At 33.0% G+C, this 13,896-nt stretch overlaps 1 protein-coding gene across 4 annotated transcripts in view; it reads right to left on the reverse strand.

The window, feature by feature from the left end:
- Positions 1–13,896, reverse strand: part of LOC108079120 (uncharacterized) — a 73,613-nt gene that overhangs the window by 6,105 nt on the left and 53,612 nt on the right. For all 4 annotated transcript variants that reach the window (XM_070285291.1, XM_070285293.1, XM_070285292.1 and 1 more), the window contains 2 exons: positions 7,718–7,820; positions 2,130–2,152 (listed from right to left, as the gene is read on the reverse strand). In XM_070285291.1, coding sequence (XP_070141392.1) covers positions 2,130–2,152; positions 7,718–7,820 — 126 coding nt within the window. The remainder of the gene's footprint in view (positions 1–2,129; positions 2,153–7,717; positions 7,821–13,896) is intronic.

The raw sequence follows: 13,896 nt of genomic DNA on the forward strand, positions 1-13,896 counted from the left end.
TTTGTTTCTCTGGCTGTGCTTTTTTGTTGTCCTCCTCCTGCACCTCCACCTCCTCCTCCTCCTCCTCCTCCTCCTCCTCCTTTGGCACAACATGCAACCGTGCGTACCACCAAAAAAACACACAACAAGTGGGCAACATAAAAAAACAACTTTTGCCGAAAAAAAAGTTCGTACAAAACAAATAAAAAGGAAAACAAGAAACGAGCATTTTCATGGGGACAGCTAATTGGCTGCTGTGACATTAAATGCCGTCAACAATTTGTCCTGCATGTCGATTGTCAGCCCCACAGAGAGGCGACGGCCAGTGAAATTGGCGCCAAGAGGCCCTTGGGAGAAAGAGAGAGAGTGGGTCGGGACTTTGACCTGAAAGGGTCGTTACACTGACCGAAAAGAGAGGCATTAGGGGGAGGGTTTATTTAGAGGAAAGGGTTTTTGGTTAAAGATTAAAATGTAGGTTGATATTTTCTTTGTAAAAATTGTTTTTTAAAATTATTTGCTTCATGAATACATTTTTTAAATTTAACAAAATCAAGGTTCTTTGTTAGCTCAAGCTTTTTTATATAAAAAATTTATTAGAATAATAAATTCAAATATTTTTATGGAATTAAATAAAATATATATAATATAATAAATAATTTTGTTGCATTCCCTTAGCCTCCAATAAATTTTGAGTTCTCTAAAAATTTTTTCTGTTATGAAATATTTTCTTAAATTTTAAAAATAATAAAGTTTATTATAAATATTGTATAATAAATAAATATGTAACATTCTTCTAGCCTTTCATCGATTTTAAGTTTCCCAAACAAAAATGTTCTCTACGAAATATTCTATAAAAAATGTAACCTTAATAAATAACTAATTCAATTTCTCTCTGTATATCATCGAAAGATCGTTTGTCAATAATTTGCCTACTACCCAGAATAGCAAACTCGAGCAACTAAATCAAAATAGTAAAAAGTTTTTTTACCCCAATCCCCAACTTTTTTGCACGATTTTCAAACGTGTTTGACGAAGTCTCTGCGACCATGACAATTGTTTGCCTTTGCCTTAATTTGTCTACAAATTTTCTTTAACTCGAAAGTTTTTTAGCCAGCACGTAGTCCCCGGGGGCAAATACTATAAACCCTCTCCTGGTTTCGGTTTCAACTGCCGGAGAAGGAGGAGCAGCCACAGCCGGCAGCATCTCAGATTTGTGGCACGAACGTGAAGTTCATGCATTGTCGTCAAAAATTTGTCTTCATTTTGTTAGTTTTTGTGCCTTCCTTCTACCACACAACAAAACAAATTAAAATGTTGCCACTTTTCAAGGGCCAACCAAGCCGGAACGAAAGATTTCTGTGAATTGCATGCAACGGCAGAATTATGCAATTAAAAATGGAAATGAAAATGCAAAGAGAAGGCAAAGCCCTCGTCGAAGATGATGATGATGGGCAGAAAAAACCTGACCCGGGAGTTGGCTTGGCTAATTAATCAGGCAAGGCAAAAAAACGGGCAAGTGATCAGGCTTTTTTAGGAGGAAATGAGATATTGAAGGGATAAAATCGAAAAGACTTTCGTTGGGAAAAAGGTGTTCATTAAAATGTGAGAACTAAAGGTGGATTTTGTGGCAATGACTGAAACTAAATGTTTAAAAACAAAATTATTTAGATTTTTAAATTATAATTTATAAAGGTTTTTATCTAATTCTAGACTTTTTTCTTAATAAATAAATTTTAAAAGCCAAAAAAACAATTTTTAGTTAAAAATATTTCATAAACAAGCATTTATTTTGTTCTAAAAAAATTTATAAAATTATAAAAGAAGGTTATTTCAATTATTCCTAAGAATATTCTTCTAAAACTATTTACAAAACTATAAAAACAATTTATTTTCCCTTTCCTAAATATAAATTTAATTCCTTTAATCATTTTCTAACCATTTAATTTCAAAATAAATCATCTATTACAATTCTAGCTAACTACTTCCCTTTTAAATAATTATTTTAATCTCCTTAACAATAAACTCTATAAATTAACTGCCAGATTTAAACTCTACAACCTGTTAATACCCATTTAATCACCCACAACAAATCATTCTTCTCATTTAAATAATAGCAAACAATAAAGAATAAAAACAATTTGTACACTTACCATTGGCATTCGCTGATTTAATTCTGCAAAGAGATAAAAATGGAAAAAATGTGTACCAATTAATAAACAGAAACTTTTAATAGACTGCCGAGCATAAATTAGTTATAAAGTAAATGTCAAGCGACAGAATGGCAAATGCCAAAACGAATGACTTAGGACACAAACTTGAGCCAAGCAAAAATCAGTTTTTTAAAAGTTGCGTGTGTCGCTGAGATAAAACTAATACTAATAATATATGTATATACAGGTAAAGATAAAAAATCGTTTAAAAAAACAACAGAATTGCATTATCCAGCATTGAACAGGTGAAGAATATCACCATTCTTTGAGTTAAGATAAAAATCTAGCAAAGCTAAAACTCTGTGACTTGTGTGATTTAAGCCTAAAACTACAAATTGGCAGGTGTTGTTGCCAGAGCTTTCTTTGACCGTTTTTCTGGGGCAAGTTTTTCCATTTCAGCCACACACATATTTGCAGTTTTCTAGGTCAGTTTGAACAGCACGAACCTGGGGCCTAAATGGCCATATACTCCGTGTGTTCACCTCTCGATTTCTATATATACATTCGATCTGTGCGTATCAATTAACCGTCTGTCCGATTTGATTGAGTGCACTGCGGCATGCGCTGAGTTTTCCCCTCGCTTTGCCTTGATCGATTATAATGTTAACTCAACTCGAGCCACAACTGCCAGTTGGGTTTTTACTTCTTTTTTCGGTTTTAGTTTCAGTTGTAGTTTTTGTTCTCCTCAATTCAATTAAATTGAACAAGCAGTCGACGCTGTCTTCGGGGGCCTTGGCTCTGCGCTAATTCACCCAGCCCCGTTGGTTTTTCATTGCATTTTCCTATGATTTTCCATCGTCGCCATTTGCCGCGGCGTTATGTTCAATTTTCTGCGCTTGTAGCTCGTAGCTTTTCAATTTTTTGTTTTTCTTTTTTTTTTTGCTGTGTTACACTTTTTTCTATAAAAGTTGATCGGGTTTTTTGCATGCTAATTGAACACGCCTTTTTGTGTCTTAAATGCATTAAGCGTTTTAAACTTGACTTTTGTTTTTTTGGCCAACTTAATATGGCTTTAAAGGAGCCAATGCTCAGGCCTTGAGTTGCGAAAATTTAATGCTTTTATGGGAATGGTGCTGAGATTGAATCAAACGGTTCAGAGCTATCATAAAAGGTTAATATTCATAATTACAGGTAATGTTTTGGTGATTTTTAGGCGATTAAAGTGGATTAAATTTAAATGAAAGTTGTTTGAGCTTGAGATTAAAATTGTTTTAACTGGGAAATGTGGTTTGTAATGGAATATATAGGTTTTTTAATGATTTTAAATTATATAAAAAATAAATTAAGTATTAAAAAGGTTAAATTAATGGAATATAACTAAAGCTAAACATTGAATAGCTTTTTAATTAAAATAAATATTTTTTTTTAATTATTTTCTTTTAGTTTATTATTACTATTTAAATAAATTGAAAATTAAAACTAATTTGACTTCATAAATTCCTCAAAATCCATTAAAATACTACTTTGAGCTGTTTGAAAATAATACTCAAGCATTAAAACTATTTAAAAAAATTATTCAATAACAAAAAATGAACTCTATTAATTTCTAAAAAATCACAAAAATATTTCTGTGAGCTAATCAAGTGCCATAAAATGATATTTAAACATAACAGCAATTTAAAATAATTATAAAATAACCAAAGACAAATACTAAGAATTTCCTAAATTCCTAATAATTATTCCCCTGAGCCACCCAAGTCTCTAAAAATATTTGTAAACTATAAAAACTATTTAAAATAATTATAAAATAACCAAAGCCCAAAACTAAGAATTTCCTAAATTCCTAATAAATTCCCCTGAGCCACCCAAGTCTCTAAAAACAATTTTATACTATAAAAACTATAAAAAATATATTTAAAATAATTATTAAATAAGCCAAGCTCGACACGACTGTTGTTTTTCTGAGCTAGCCAGGTGTCAACAACAAGTCTCTCTCTATTGCCATGGCACTTTGAAATTTTTCCGACAAGCCGCCGTTGTGGCCGCTGACCATTCGAAAGACATTACCACGTCTAGACGTTGAGCAAACATTGTCAAAAAATACACAGAAAAGCACACGAAATCCGAATGGCAGGTGCCACTTATAAGACTTAAAACTTAAGCACCCAAGCTAAACAAATCAAGTCAAGAGGGAAAAACAAAAACAGAAAAACAGAAACCAATGCCAGGTGACTTTGGTGACTTGGTGGGGACATGTGCCAAGCAAATTTATAGCACCATTACGAGACCAGATCGAGAATTGCATCAATATGCAAATAAGTGTAACCGATATTACATGTAATTGCTGCTAATTTGGCAGCCAACACGTCCGACCACGACGTGACATGCTCCACACACACCAAGACTTTGAGACTAAAAAACGGTTGCGAAAACAAGTCCCAAAATGAGTGACTAAGGCTGACATTCGGCCCGATTACAGGTGAGACGGGGGGATAGAGCGGGGTCCACCACAGGTGATTAATGCAAACTCAAATTTGGTCTAAAAAGCGTGAGAATAGGGGACAGGACAGGACAGGACAGGCACTTGATTGAGACAACTTGTCGCAGAGGGAAATGTGCATAAATTATTGGGAAATTTTATATATGGAAATGGGTTGGGTCTAATTGAAATTAAAAGCAAATGTTTAGGGTTTATTTTTGGTTCATTTTTTATACTTTAAACTGGAAAATGTAGTTAGGAAATTATGTAATAATTAATTGGCAATTTTTAATGGGAAGAGAAGAAAACCTTTTAAAAGCTAACACAATAAATCAAAAATAAATCAATAAAAGTAAATTATTAAGTAATCATTTCCTTAAAATTCCATTATAATAATTAATTTATTACATCATATTTTTTAACGAGACTCTTTTAAGCAGCCTTTCCAATTATTTGAATGTTTATTTTTTGGCTTCTCTATTTTCCATAACGCATAAATTTATTCATCCAAGCAAACGACTCCATTGAAACCACAATTCCTGTCTGTCTGGGGGATTTCTTGCATTTTGTTTGCTTTTCGGGCTTGGGCGGATAATTTGCAGAATTAATTTTATGCAAACATGCCGCCGAGTAAGACGACATGACAATTTAATTGGACGCGACATGTGGCCAGCGTTTCCACTTCAAAATATCAGAAAAAGTGGAAGCCCACGGCTGTTACGGAATAAACAAGCTGCTGCTGCGGCGGCGGCGCCTGCGCAACCCGAATCCAACTTCAAATTCGAATTCGAATCGGAATCCAATCGAATCGGACAAAAATTTCTGTTAATTTGGCACTCGCGTGTGTTGTTCTGTACCGCCCCCGCACCCTTAACAAGTCATCTTGCGATCAAATGGCCATTTAAATGTACTTCAAACGGTTAGATACACTGGGAAAAATTAATTATATAGGAAGGATTTTACTTAATAAAATATTTCTAAACAAAAAGCAATATTTAAGATACTTACAAACATTTTAATATTAAAATAATATTTCTAATAATAATAATAATATTTCTAATAATTTCTTAAGAATATTTTGTAATAAAAAAAATATATGTGAAATTTCAATAAATTCAAAATAGACAAGAATAAAATTAAATGATTCAAGGATTTTAAGGAAATTAAATTAAATATTGTATCTAAATACTTTACGGTATTTTAAATATTGTAATTAAACATTTTTAATATATAAAAAATATTTATGAAAGAAAACTTATGTAAAAATGTTTCTAAAACTGATATTATATTTTAGACCTTGAATCACAATTTTTACAAGATAAAATGTTTTAGTAAAATAAATTATATTCTTTGAATATTTAAGAGCATTGTGTAATACTTTAAGAACATTGTTTAATATAATTAAAATATGAGAAAATAAATTTTTTTAAATAAACCTAATGCTGTCAATATCCCGAACTTTCGAGGATGATTTTTTAGACATTTATTTTTAAGCATTTATTATAGATAATAAAAACAATTCTTTTAAAATAAAATGTTCAAAGGAAAGGTATAAAATTTAATTGTTAAAATATGGTGAATTCATAAATTTATTTATTGTAAAAATAGCAAAGAATTCGGAGATAGAAAAAATACAGTAAAATATCTTTAAGTCTACTTGCGACTTTCTAACACTAAATTTCTACCATTTATTTCAAACTATTTTCTCTACCATTTCCATAATTATTTTTTAGAAAATCTTTAACTGTATTAAACACATTTTCTCTTTAATAAAACAATTATTTCTCCCAAATTAAACCCTTTAATTTTCTCTCTGTATTCAATACAAGTATGTGACCCACTCTCGGTGGCCTTTTGAAAGAGACTTCAACTACGATTTTGGCCATATAGGAACGCCTGTGGCAAAACGGCTGTTTCGGCTTGTATTTCTTTTTCTTTTTTGATTTTTTTTTTAAAGAGCAATTAAGTAATAAAGCAATTTCATGTTCCTTTGTTTTCGGCATCGATTATTCTGCTCTCAGCTCTTTGCCGTTGACTCACTTAGGAGGTTTTATTTACTTATTTTTTTTGGTTGGTGGGCGTTTAATTGAATTGCTGGTGTGCCGCCGCCGCCCGTGTGGGCAATGCATTGTAAATCTTTACAGTTACACAGATCCCACAGCTCAGATATTCGCGCGAATTCGAGACTGGCGTTGCTGTATTAATATTAACAAAACAGAATTGAAAAAGAAGAAAAATTCAATTTATCTCGACGTTGTAAATGTCGCCGCTGCATGACGGATCGCTGGGGTCGTCAAGGGGTTAAGAGTTGAATGTCCTCTTTTTATACTACTCTCCAGAGACTCTTATATGTGTGTACTTATAGCTGTGTTTTAACATGACTAATTGCCGCATTTTTCTAGCTAAATGCCAAAATGTGTCTGTTTATTCGTAATTTTCATTTATTTGCCTTTTTAATTTATTCGCCGCCTGTTTTTGGCCAATTAATCTTGAATGGTCAATTTATGAGCTCTCTTCTCTCTGGGGGAAAAGGCAGAGAGAGAGATTCAAATTTATTGTCGGCAATTGAACATGTTTGAGAAATGTCCAAAAATTATTATGGAAATTGCCTTTTATGAAGACCCATGACACCGATAATAATTTAAAAATCCCCAAAAGGAATTAAGTTTACTTTGGATATTTTTTTTTAATTGTAAATTATGAGATCCTTGTTGGTTTTTATGGGGGAAAATATATATATAAAGTTTTCTCTTGGTTTTTTATACTATTCATTATTTTTAAAAGGTGAAAATATATTTTAAAAATTTTGTTTATTACTTTCCTTTTAAAAAAATCCATCTAAAAATATTTTCTAATTTTTTTAACCTATATTTTACATAAATTAAATTAATTAAATTTGTTTCAATTGTAAATTATGAGATCCTTGATTGTTTTTATGGAAAATAAAGCTTTTTCCTTGGTTTCCCTCTTATTAATTAATAATAAATAATTATTTATATTTTAAAAATATTTTTCATTACTTTCCTTCTTAAAAAATCCATCTAAAATTATTTTCTAATATTTTTTAAACTATATTTAATATAAATTAAAGCCATTTTGTTGCACTCACCTTCTACATCTTAGAACTATGACCATTACAATAGCACCTATTAGAGCCGATATGATTGAAACTATGATTAGGGTGAATGCCCATCCAAGTTCGCCGGCGGTATCTGCAAAAACAGGAAAACCACACAAAAAATAATAGTTAATGTAAGCAGTTTCTTAAATATATAAATAACTGAGGGCATAGCATGTGTGTGTAATGGGCATAATAAAACAAGATGATCAACGGTGGATGTAATACTTTTATGATTATGCAATCATGATGAATTCATAAAAAGTTATGAATATGAATAGATAGTGGTGAATGAAATATGTATATGAAATAAGTTCATAAATAAGAGATACAGTGGGCAGGGCAGGTCATCAAAGCAGCATAAACAAGTCTCTTGAAACTGTTTCAAGTGGGTTTTAATTAGTAAATAAATTAGTTTTTAATTGAAAATAATTCTTGGAATATTCCTGCTATTTTTCTTTTCAAGAATTTTAAACAGCTTAAATTTTATTTATTATTTTAGTTTAAAACTGTTTAGTTTCTGTCTAAAAAAGGAAGGGCTACACTCGTTGATTCGTGAGTAAAGTCATTAAGACTTCAGCCTTAACTGAAAGCTACTTCAAATCCCTCTTGAAAATACAAAACTTACAGTAAATATATTCGAAATTTACGTCTCTTAAATACTCACTTACATATGTATGATAGTTACGGCGCATTTAACGATGCAAAATTAATTACAAACTTTATTATCTTAACAACTTGAGGCTGCGCCTCCGCTGGTGATTTAGAATATTTATGGGCCGCCGTTTAATGAGGCGAGCTTTGGTAGTGAATGAGGAGTTATGTATTTCCTGTGCTCTCTTCTAACCCCTCTTTCTTAACACTTACTGCGTTTTTGACCCTTTTTCCTAGTCTGGCCCAACCGCTATCTCAAAGTGGCCATCTCTTCTGGCCAGAGGGGTAAGAGAAAAAGGTCAAATTCAGCAAACAGAAATCAACACGCATATAAATATTACAGAGAGCCTTTGGCCTTTCCACGCTATGGTATATACTTTATATATCCTTTTGATAAAAACCGCAGCTAAATTGAAGATGAAATAAACAGGGGAGTGATGGGAGAGGTACATAAGTCGGTATGATAATACTCTCCATTTGCTATTTATTTTGAGGTAATTTTGGGTTTAAATGGTAAAAGTATTTCTAAAGTCAAACTTAAACTTTATTTTGCTGTCTTCTTAGTCACCAACCTTTAACTATATATTTTTTTTAAATATCTTTCTCTTTATTTACACTTGAAATTTAATTAAATTCCCGTTAACACCTCTGGCATTTTATAAGAAAAATGTAACAGGTAGCTAAGGAAGTACATGAACCCTATTTACTTCATTTTTCACCTTGAACCCTTGGGCTATATCTTGAATTTTCGCAGTAACTCTCTCTCTCCTTTCCCCTCTTGACCTAAAAACAACAACTGGAGTGAGGTTTATGGCCAAAATGAACGTAATTTAGCCGCTGCTAACTGATGAATGGACTATCAACATTTGCCTTGTGCTCCTGGCTCCTGACTCCTGGAGGCTCGCGCCTCCTCCTTCGCCTTTGACCCCGTTTTCGCGCTTATAAATTTCATCGTTTGTTATCTCATTGTCAGTTGCTTAAATATTTATGCTATGCCCGGTGAACGCTTGCCCGGTGCTATAATGAAAACAAACGCCATTATGTTACCCTTACCCGCGGCATCTTTTTTCGGGGGAAACCCCCCTTCTCTTCCTTTTCGCTTCCTTTCATTGTCTTCGCTTCGTTATAATTCAATTGGCCAAAAAAAAAGAGAAGAGAAGATAAAAAACTGAACTCGAAAACTGGAAACTGTGCGTAAGGTCTTTGGAAACTGTGTAATTAATAACAAACAGAATGGGAAGCGAGTGAAAAGCAATTTTCGCCCGAATTGAGGATGTGGGCGTGGCCAGCAGGAAACGCGTTAATAAGCGGCGCCTCATAAAGTGTTAAACACAGGCGAAACAAAAAAAAAATATAAGAAATTATGAAAACGTTAAAGAAAAGCAAAAAAACAAAGCCAAAGAAAAATGAAATGAGTATAACGAGCTTGCTCCACTTGTTAATTGAGTAACGAGCTTGGAGAGAAGCCAGAAATAAAGCACTTTGATGGGGGCTACACATGAGTTTTCTGTTTGTTTTGCATTTAAAATTAATAACTTTGTAATTTGAAAATGTTTAAAAAAAGAAAATTGAGTTTCTTATTATATTAAAATATTTTTAAAATAGGGAATTGAATAAGAAATATTTCTTTACTTAAATGTATCAATTCTGTTTTGTTTTAGATTTTAAATTAATAAATAAAATTAATAATTATAATTTGAAAATATTTTAAAAACAGCAATTTGAGTTTATTATTATTTTAAAAATATTTAAAAACAGCAATTTGAGTTTCTTTTTATTTTAAAATATTTTTATTAAATAAGAATAGGTTTTTTTTTTAAATATAAAATTGTTTTTATGAGAAATAAATAATAAACAAATTCAAATAAATGTTGAAGAGAGAAATATTTCTTTGTTTAAATAAATAAACAAATTACTGTAGTTTCTGTAAAGTATTCTTAAGGGTTTTTATTAATGGAAAATTTTTAGATATTTTTACATTTGTAATTAAATATATTTCCAAAGGTTTTAGAATTTTTTATAAAATAATAAAACGAAACCTAGTGAACTCTTTGTTACTTAACCTATATTTATTTTTTTAATTATTTAAAATTAAGTTCTCTTTAAGTTTTAATAATTATCTTGGCATAATCCTTGTCACCCTTGAATATTTACATATATATTTTTCAATGCCAATCGCTGGCAGCATCTGCATTCCAGCCCGAGGCTCTCCCCTACTGATTTCTGGACCAAGGACTGCCTCTCCTGCCTGCTTGTTGGCTGTCGGATGCTGATGTCAGGATTGCCTGATCCAAAGGCAATTCCCCAAAAGACTCGTAAATAGCCAAGACCTCAAAGAGGGTGACCCTTTTATACCAGCCACTCGTATCGTATTTATGCCACTCGCTGGAAGTGAACACCTGTTCAGTGCGCACTGCTCACCGCTGTACGCAATCGGGCACAGGTACTTGCAGGTATTTATTAGCAGCCTCTTTCGCTGACTGATCTATTTCAGTGGAGCCCATATACTCAGTCCTAATTGGCAACTCATTAAAATAATTTCGTGCCGGACAATGGCAAAGGCAAAAGTTGCTGTAATGCCTCACTTTTTGTTTTTTTTTTTGGGGCACAGAAGAAGAACATGGCCAGTGGATTTGGGTTTTCCTGGAACTTTTACTTGACTTGACACGAGCAGAGGAGTCTCTCTGCAGCTGTGCGCTGGGCTTTTCCGCGGAATTGCAGCAGGAGGCTTGCAGATACATCCATCAGATACAAATGAGGGCCCGCAGATGCAACCGACCGCCACCGCCGCCGCCACCGACTCACTGTCTGTGTCCGTCTGTCAGCAATTGTAATAATCGATCTGCATGCCGCATGATTGATGATGCCTTGTGCCTGCTCCACCAAGTGCTCTCAAGATTTATGGCTCCCAATGCTCCGCTTTCCACTATCGGCCAAGTTAACAGGCTTGTATCTCAAATGCCGAAAGCTAGAGCGACATAATTCCGATTCCACGACATTTATTGCACATTATCGCATAATGCATAATACCATATGCAAATTTCGACATCGCTAACCCACCTGCTCGAAGGCGGTGGGAGAGCTAGTTAAGTCGGGGAGTACAGAGAACAAAATCTGTATTGAAAAATATTAATTTTTTAGGGTGTTGCTAAGACATTGAGTGTATCTTTAGGTATTTTGGTAACTAAAAATATTGATTTTTATTCAATTAAAAATCTACTAAAATATTATATGAATTAAGCTTTTCAAACCCAATAAGAACAATTTTTTAAATATTTTTTTTAGCTTTTCCTGCGATTTTTTAAGGTGATTATAGCCTATATTTTAGTGTCTTTAACATAAATAAACTTTAAAATAATCTAAAAAATTAACTATTTATTCCAATAAAAATCGTTAATAAATATTTTATTGATTAAGCTGTTAAAACCCAAAGAAAGCCATTTTTTAAATATTTTTCTTAACATTTCCTGAGCTTTTTTAAGTAGATTATAAACTTTATTTCAAAGTATCTTCAACCAAAATAAACTTAAAAATATTCTTAAAAATCTTCCATTTTATATATCCTCTAGAAACCTCCATAATTTTTCCCCCTGTGTACCCCTAATGCAGCTACTGCTGTAAATCATTAAAATCGACGGCCCACAGGCAATGCAGCTGAGCATTTGAGCCCCGAAAACTGTCGCAGTTTTCATTTCCAAAAAGCTTGTGTGTGTGTGTGTGCCTCGTTTTTTGTATTTTTTGGGATTTAATTGCCTGGCCAAAAATGCCGAAAATGAAACAGAGCAGGCTGGCTCACAACAAGTTTTCCTGGGCATTATCTAACAACGTATATCGAACAGGAGGGGCTTTGGGAAGGGGCGTGGCCGGGGCTTGTGGGCCTGCATTCGTGCATCGGCGACTACGACTCAATTAACAGTCCACACAATTAAATTAAATGGTCGCATTTGTTTTCAAATTGAGCAATTAAGAAATGATTTAGCGACTTTTTTGGCATTGGCATTTTTGCCGCAGCGCTGACGGTGGGCGATACCGCGACTCCAAATTAAATTCGAGATAATAAATTGAGCGGTGGGGTGGTGGGAGAGATGATTAAAAAACTGTGAATGAATGCCTTAAGCAATTTCTATATAATTAATAAAGTATATAGTGAACAGGTTAATAAATTAAATGTTTTAAAAAAGGCTTACCTTTAAAAAACTAAAATTTCATTCGATAAATGTTATAGGTTCTTTCTTTTGGCAAGTATTCAGAGGAATTTTTAAAGTTATTTTTCTGTTTATAAATTTATTCAGAGAAAGCTAAGGTCAATTACTTATAAAACCTTCAAAAGAAGCCTTTCCTTAGGCCTTAAAAATAACAGCTGTGGGCCAAAAGTCACCGCATTCACCTTTCGCGGAAGCTCATATATCTGTCACAGCCTTTGTACAGATATTTCCTTACCAAACTTTCTTGAATATATATTTTACATAAATTCTCCAGAACATATGGTCGATTTCAAGTGGAAAGAAAGCCCGAAAAAAATTAAAAGGAAATAAGTGGAGAGCGCTCGAAAATTAAATGACAAATTAAATAATGTCAGCAACGCGGCGGTTGCCCAAAGGTTAAAGCCATAAAAAAGAGGGCCAGGTTTCGGGGATACTCTCGGTTAAGCCAATATAATAAATTACATGGCGACAGTGGCGATAATCAAATGAACAACAGCAACAGCAACAACAACGGCAAAGTGCAACATGCGTTCGGACCGAAAGTCGTTAAATAAAAAGGCACTGAAAGAAAAAAAGTCCTTATTTATAATTTATTTATTATTTAGTTATTTTTAATATTTTAATGTATATTTTTTTGAAGAACAAATTAGAGGGACTTCCAAGAAATTAAATTCCAAAAATTATTAATAGATTTTTCTTGTAAAAAAAAAAAGAAAATTATTAAAAATTTAGGCGTTTTTAATGCATAAAAAAAGACTTCGATAATTCTTTTGTTTACAAAAAAGCTACTAGATCCTCATCAGTAACCAATTCTTCATTTCAAGCTCCTCATAAAATTACTTTTATACATAACTTGTATAAAATAATACAACATTTTAATATAATTTAATATTTTAATATTTTTTTTTAATTTAATTTTAATTTAAAATATATTTTTCACTATTTCTTTACTCTCACTGCACTTCCCTTTCGGTCAGCGGCTGCAAATTGTCAGTGAAAATGAAATAAAAATTAAACCGAATGCGCAGGCGCAGAGACAGCAGCAGCAGAGGAAAGGGGGGCATAAGAGGGTTAAACAGGGGGGGGGATCGACAGGACCCCCAGCGGCGGCGCCACCAGATACAAGATACAGATACAGAAATGCGACTGCGACTGCGGATTGCTTGTGAACGCAAAAGATGCGACATATGCCGAAAATTCTCGACAGAAGTTGAGCTGCCAGGAATTTCGCATGCAATTTGGATGAAAGTCGAAACTTAATTGTGGGGAGCCGCAAGCTCTGCCTTCTCCTTCTACCCTATGCCAAAAAGG

The sequence above is a fragment of the Drosophila kikkawai genome, chromosome 3L, assembly GCF_030179895.1.
Source record: "Drosophila kikkawai strain 14028-0561.14 chromosome 3L, DkikHiC1v2, whole genome shotgun sequence".
NCBI lineage: Eukaryota > Metazoa > Arthropoda > Insecta > Diptera > Drosophilidae > Drosophila > Drosophila kikkawai.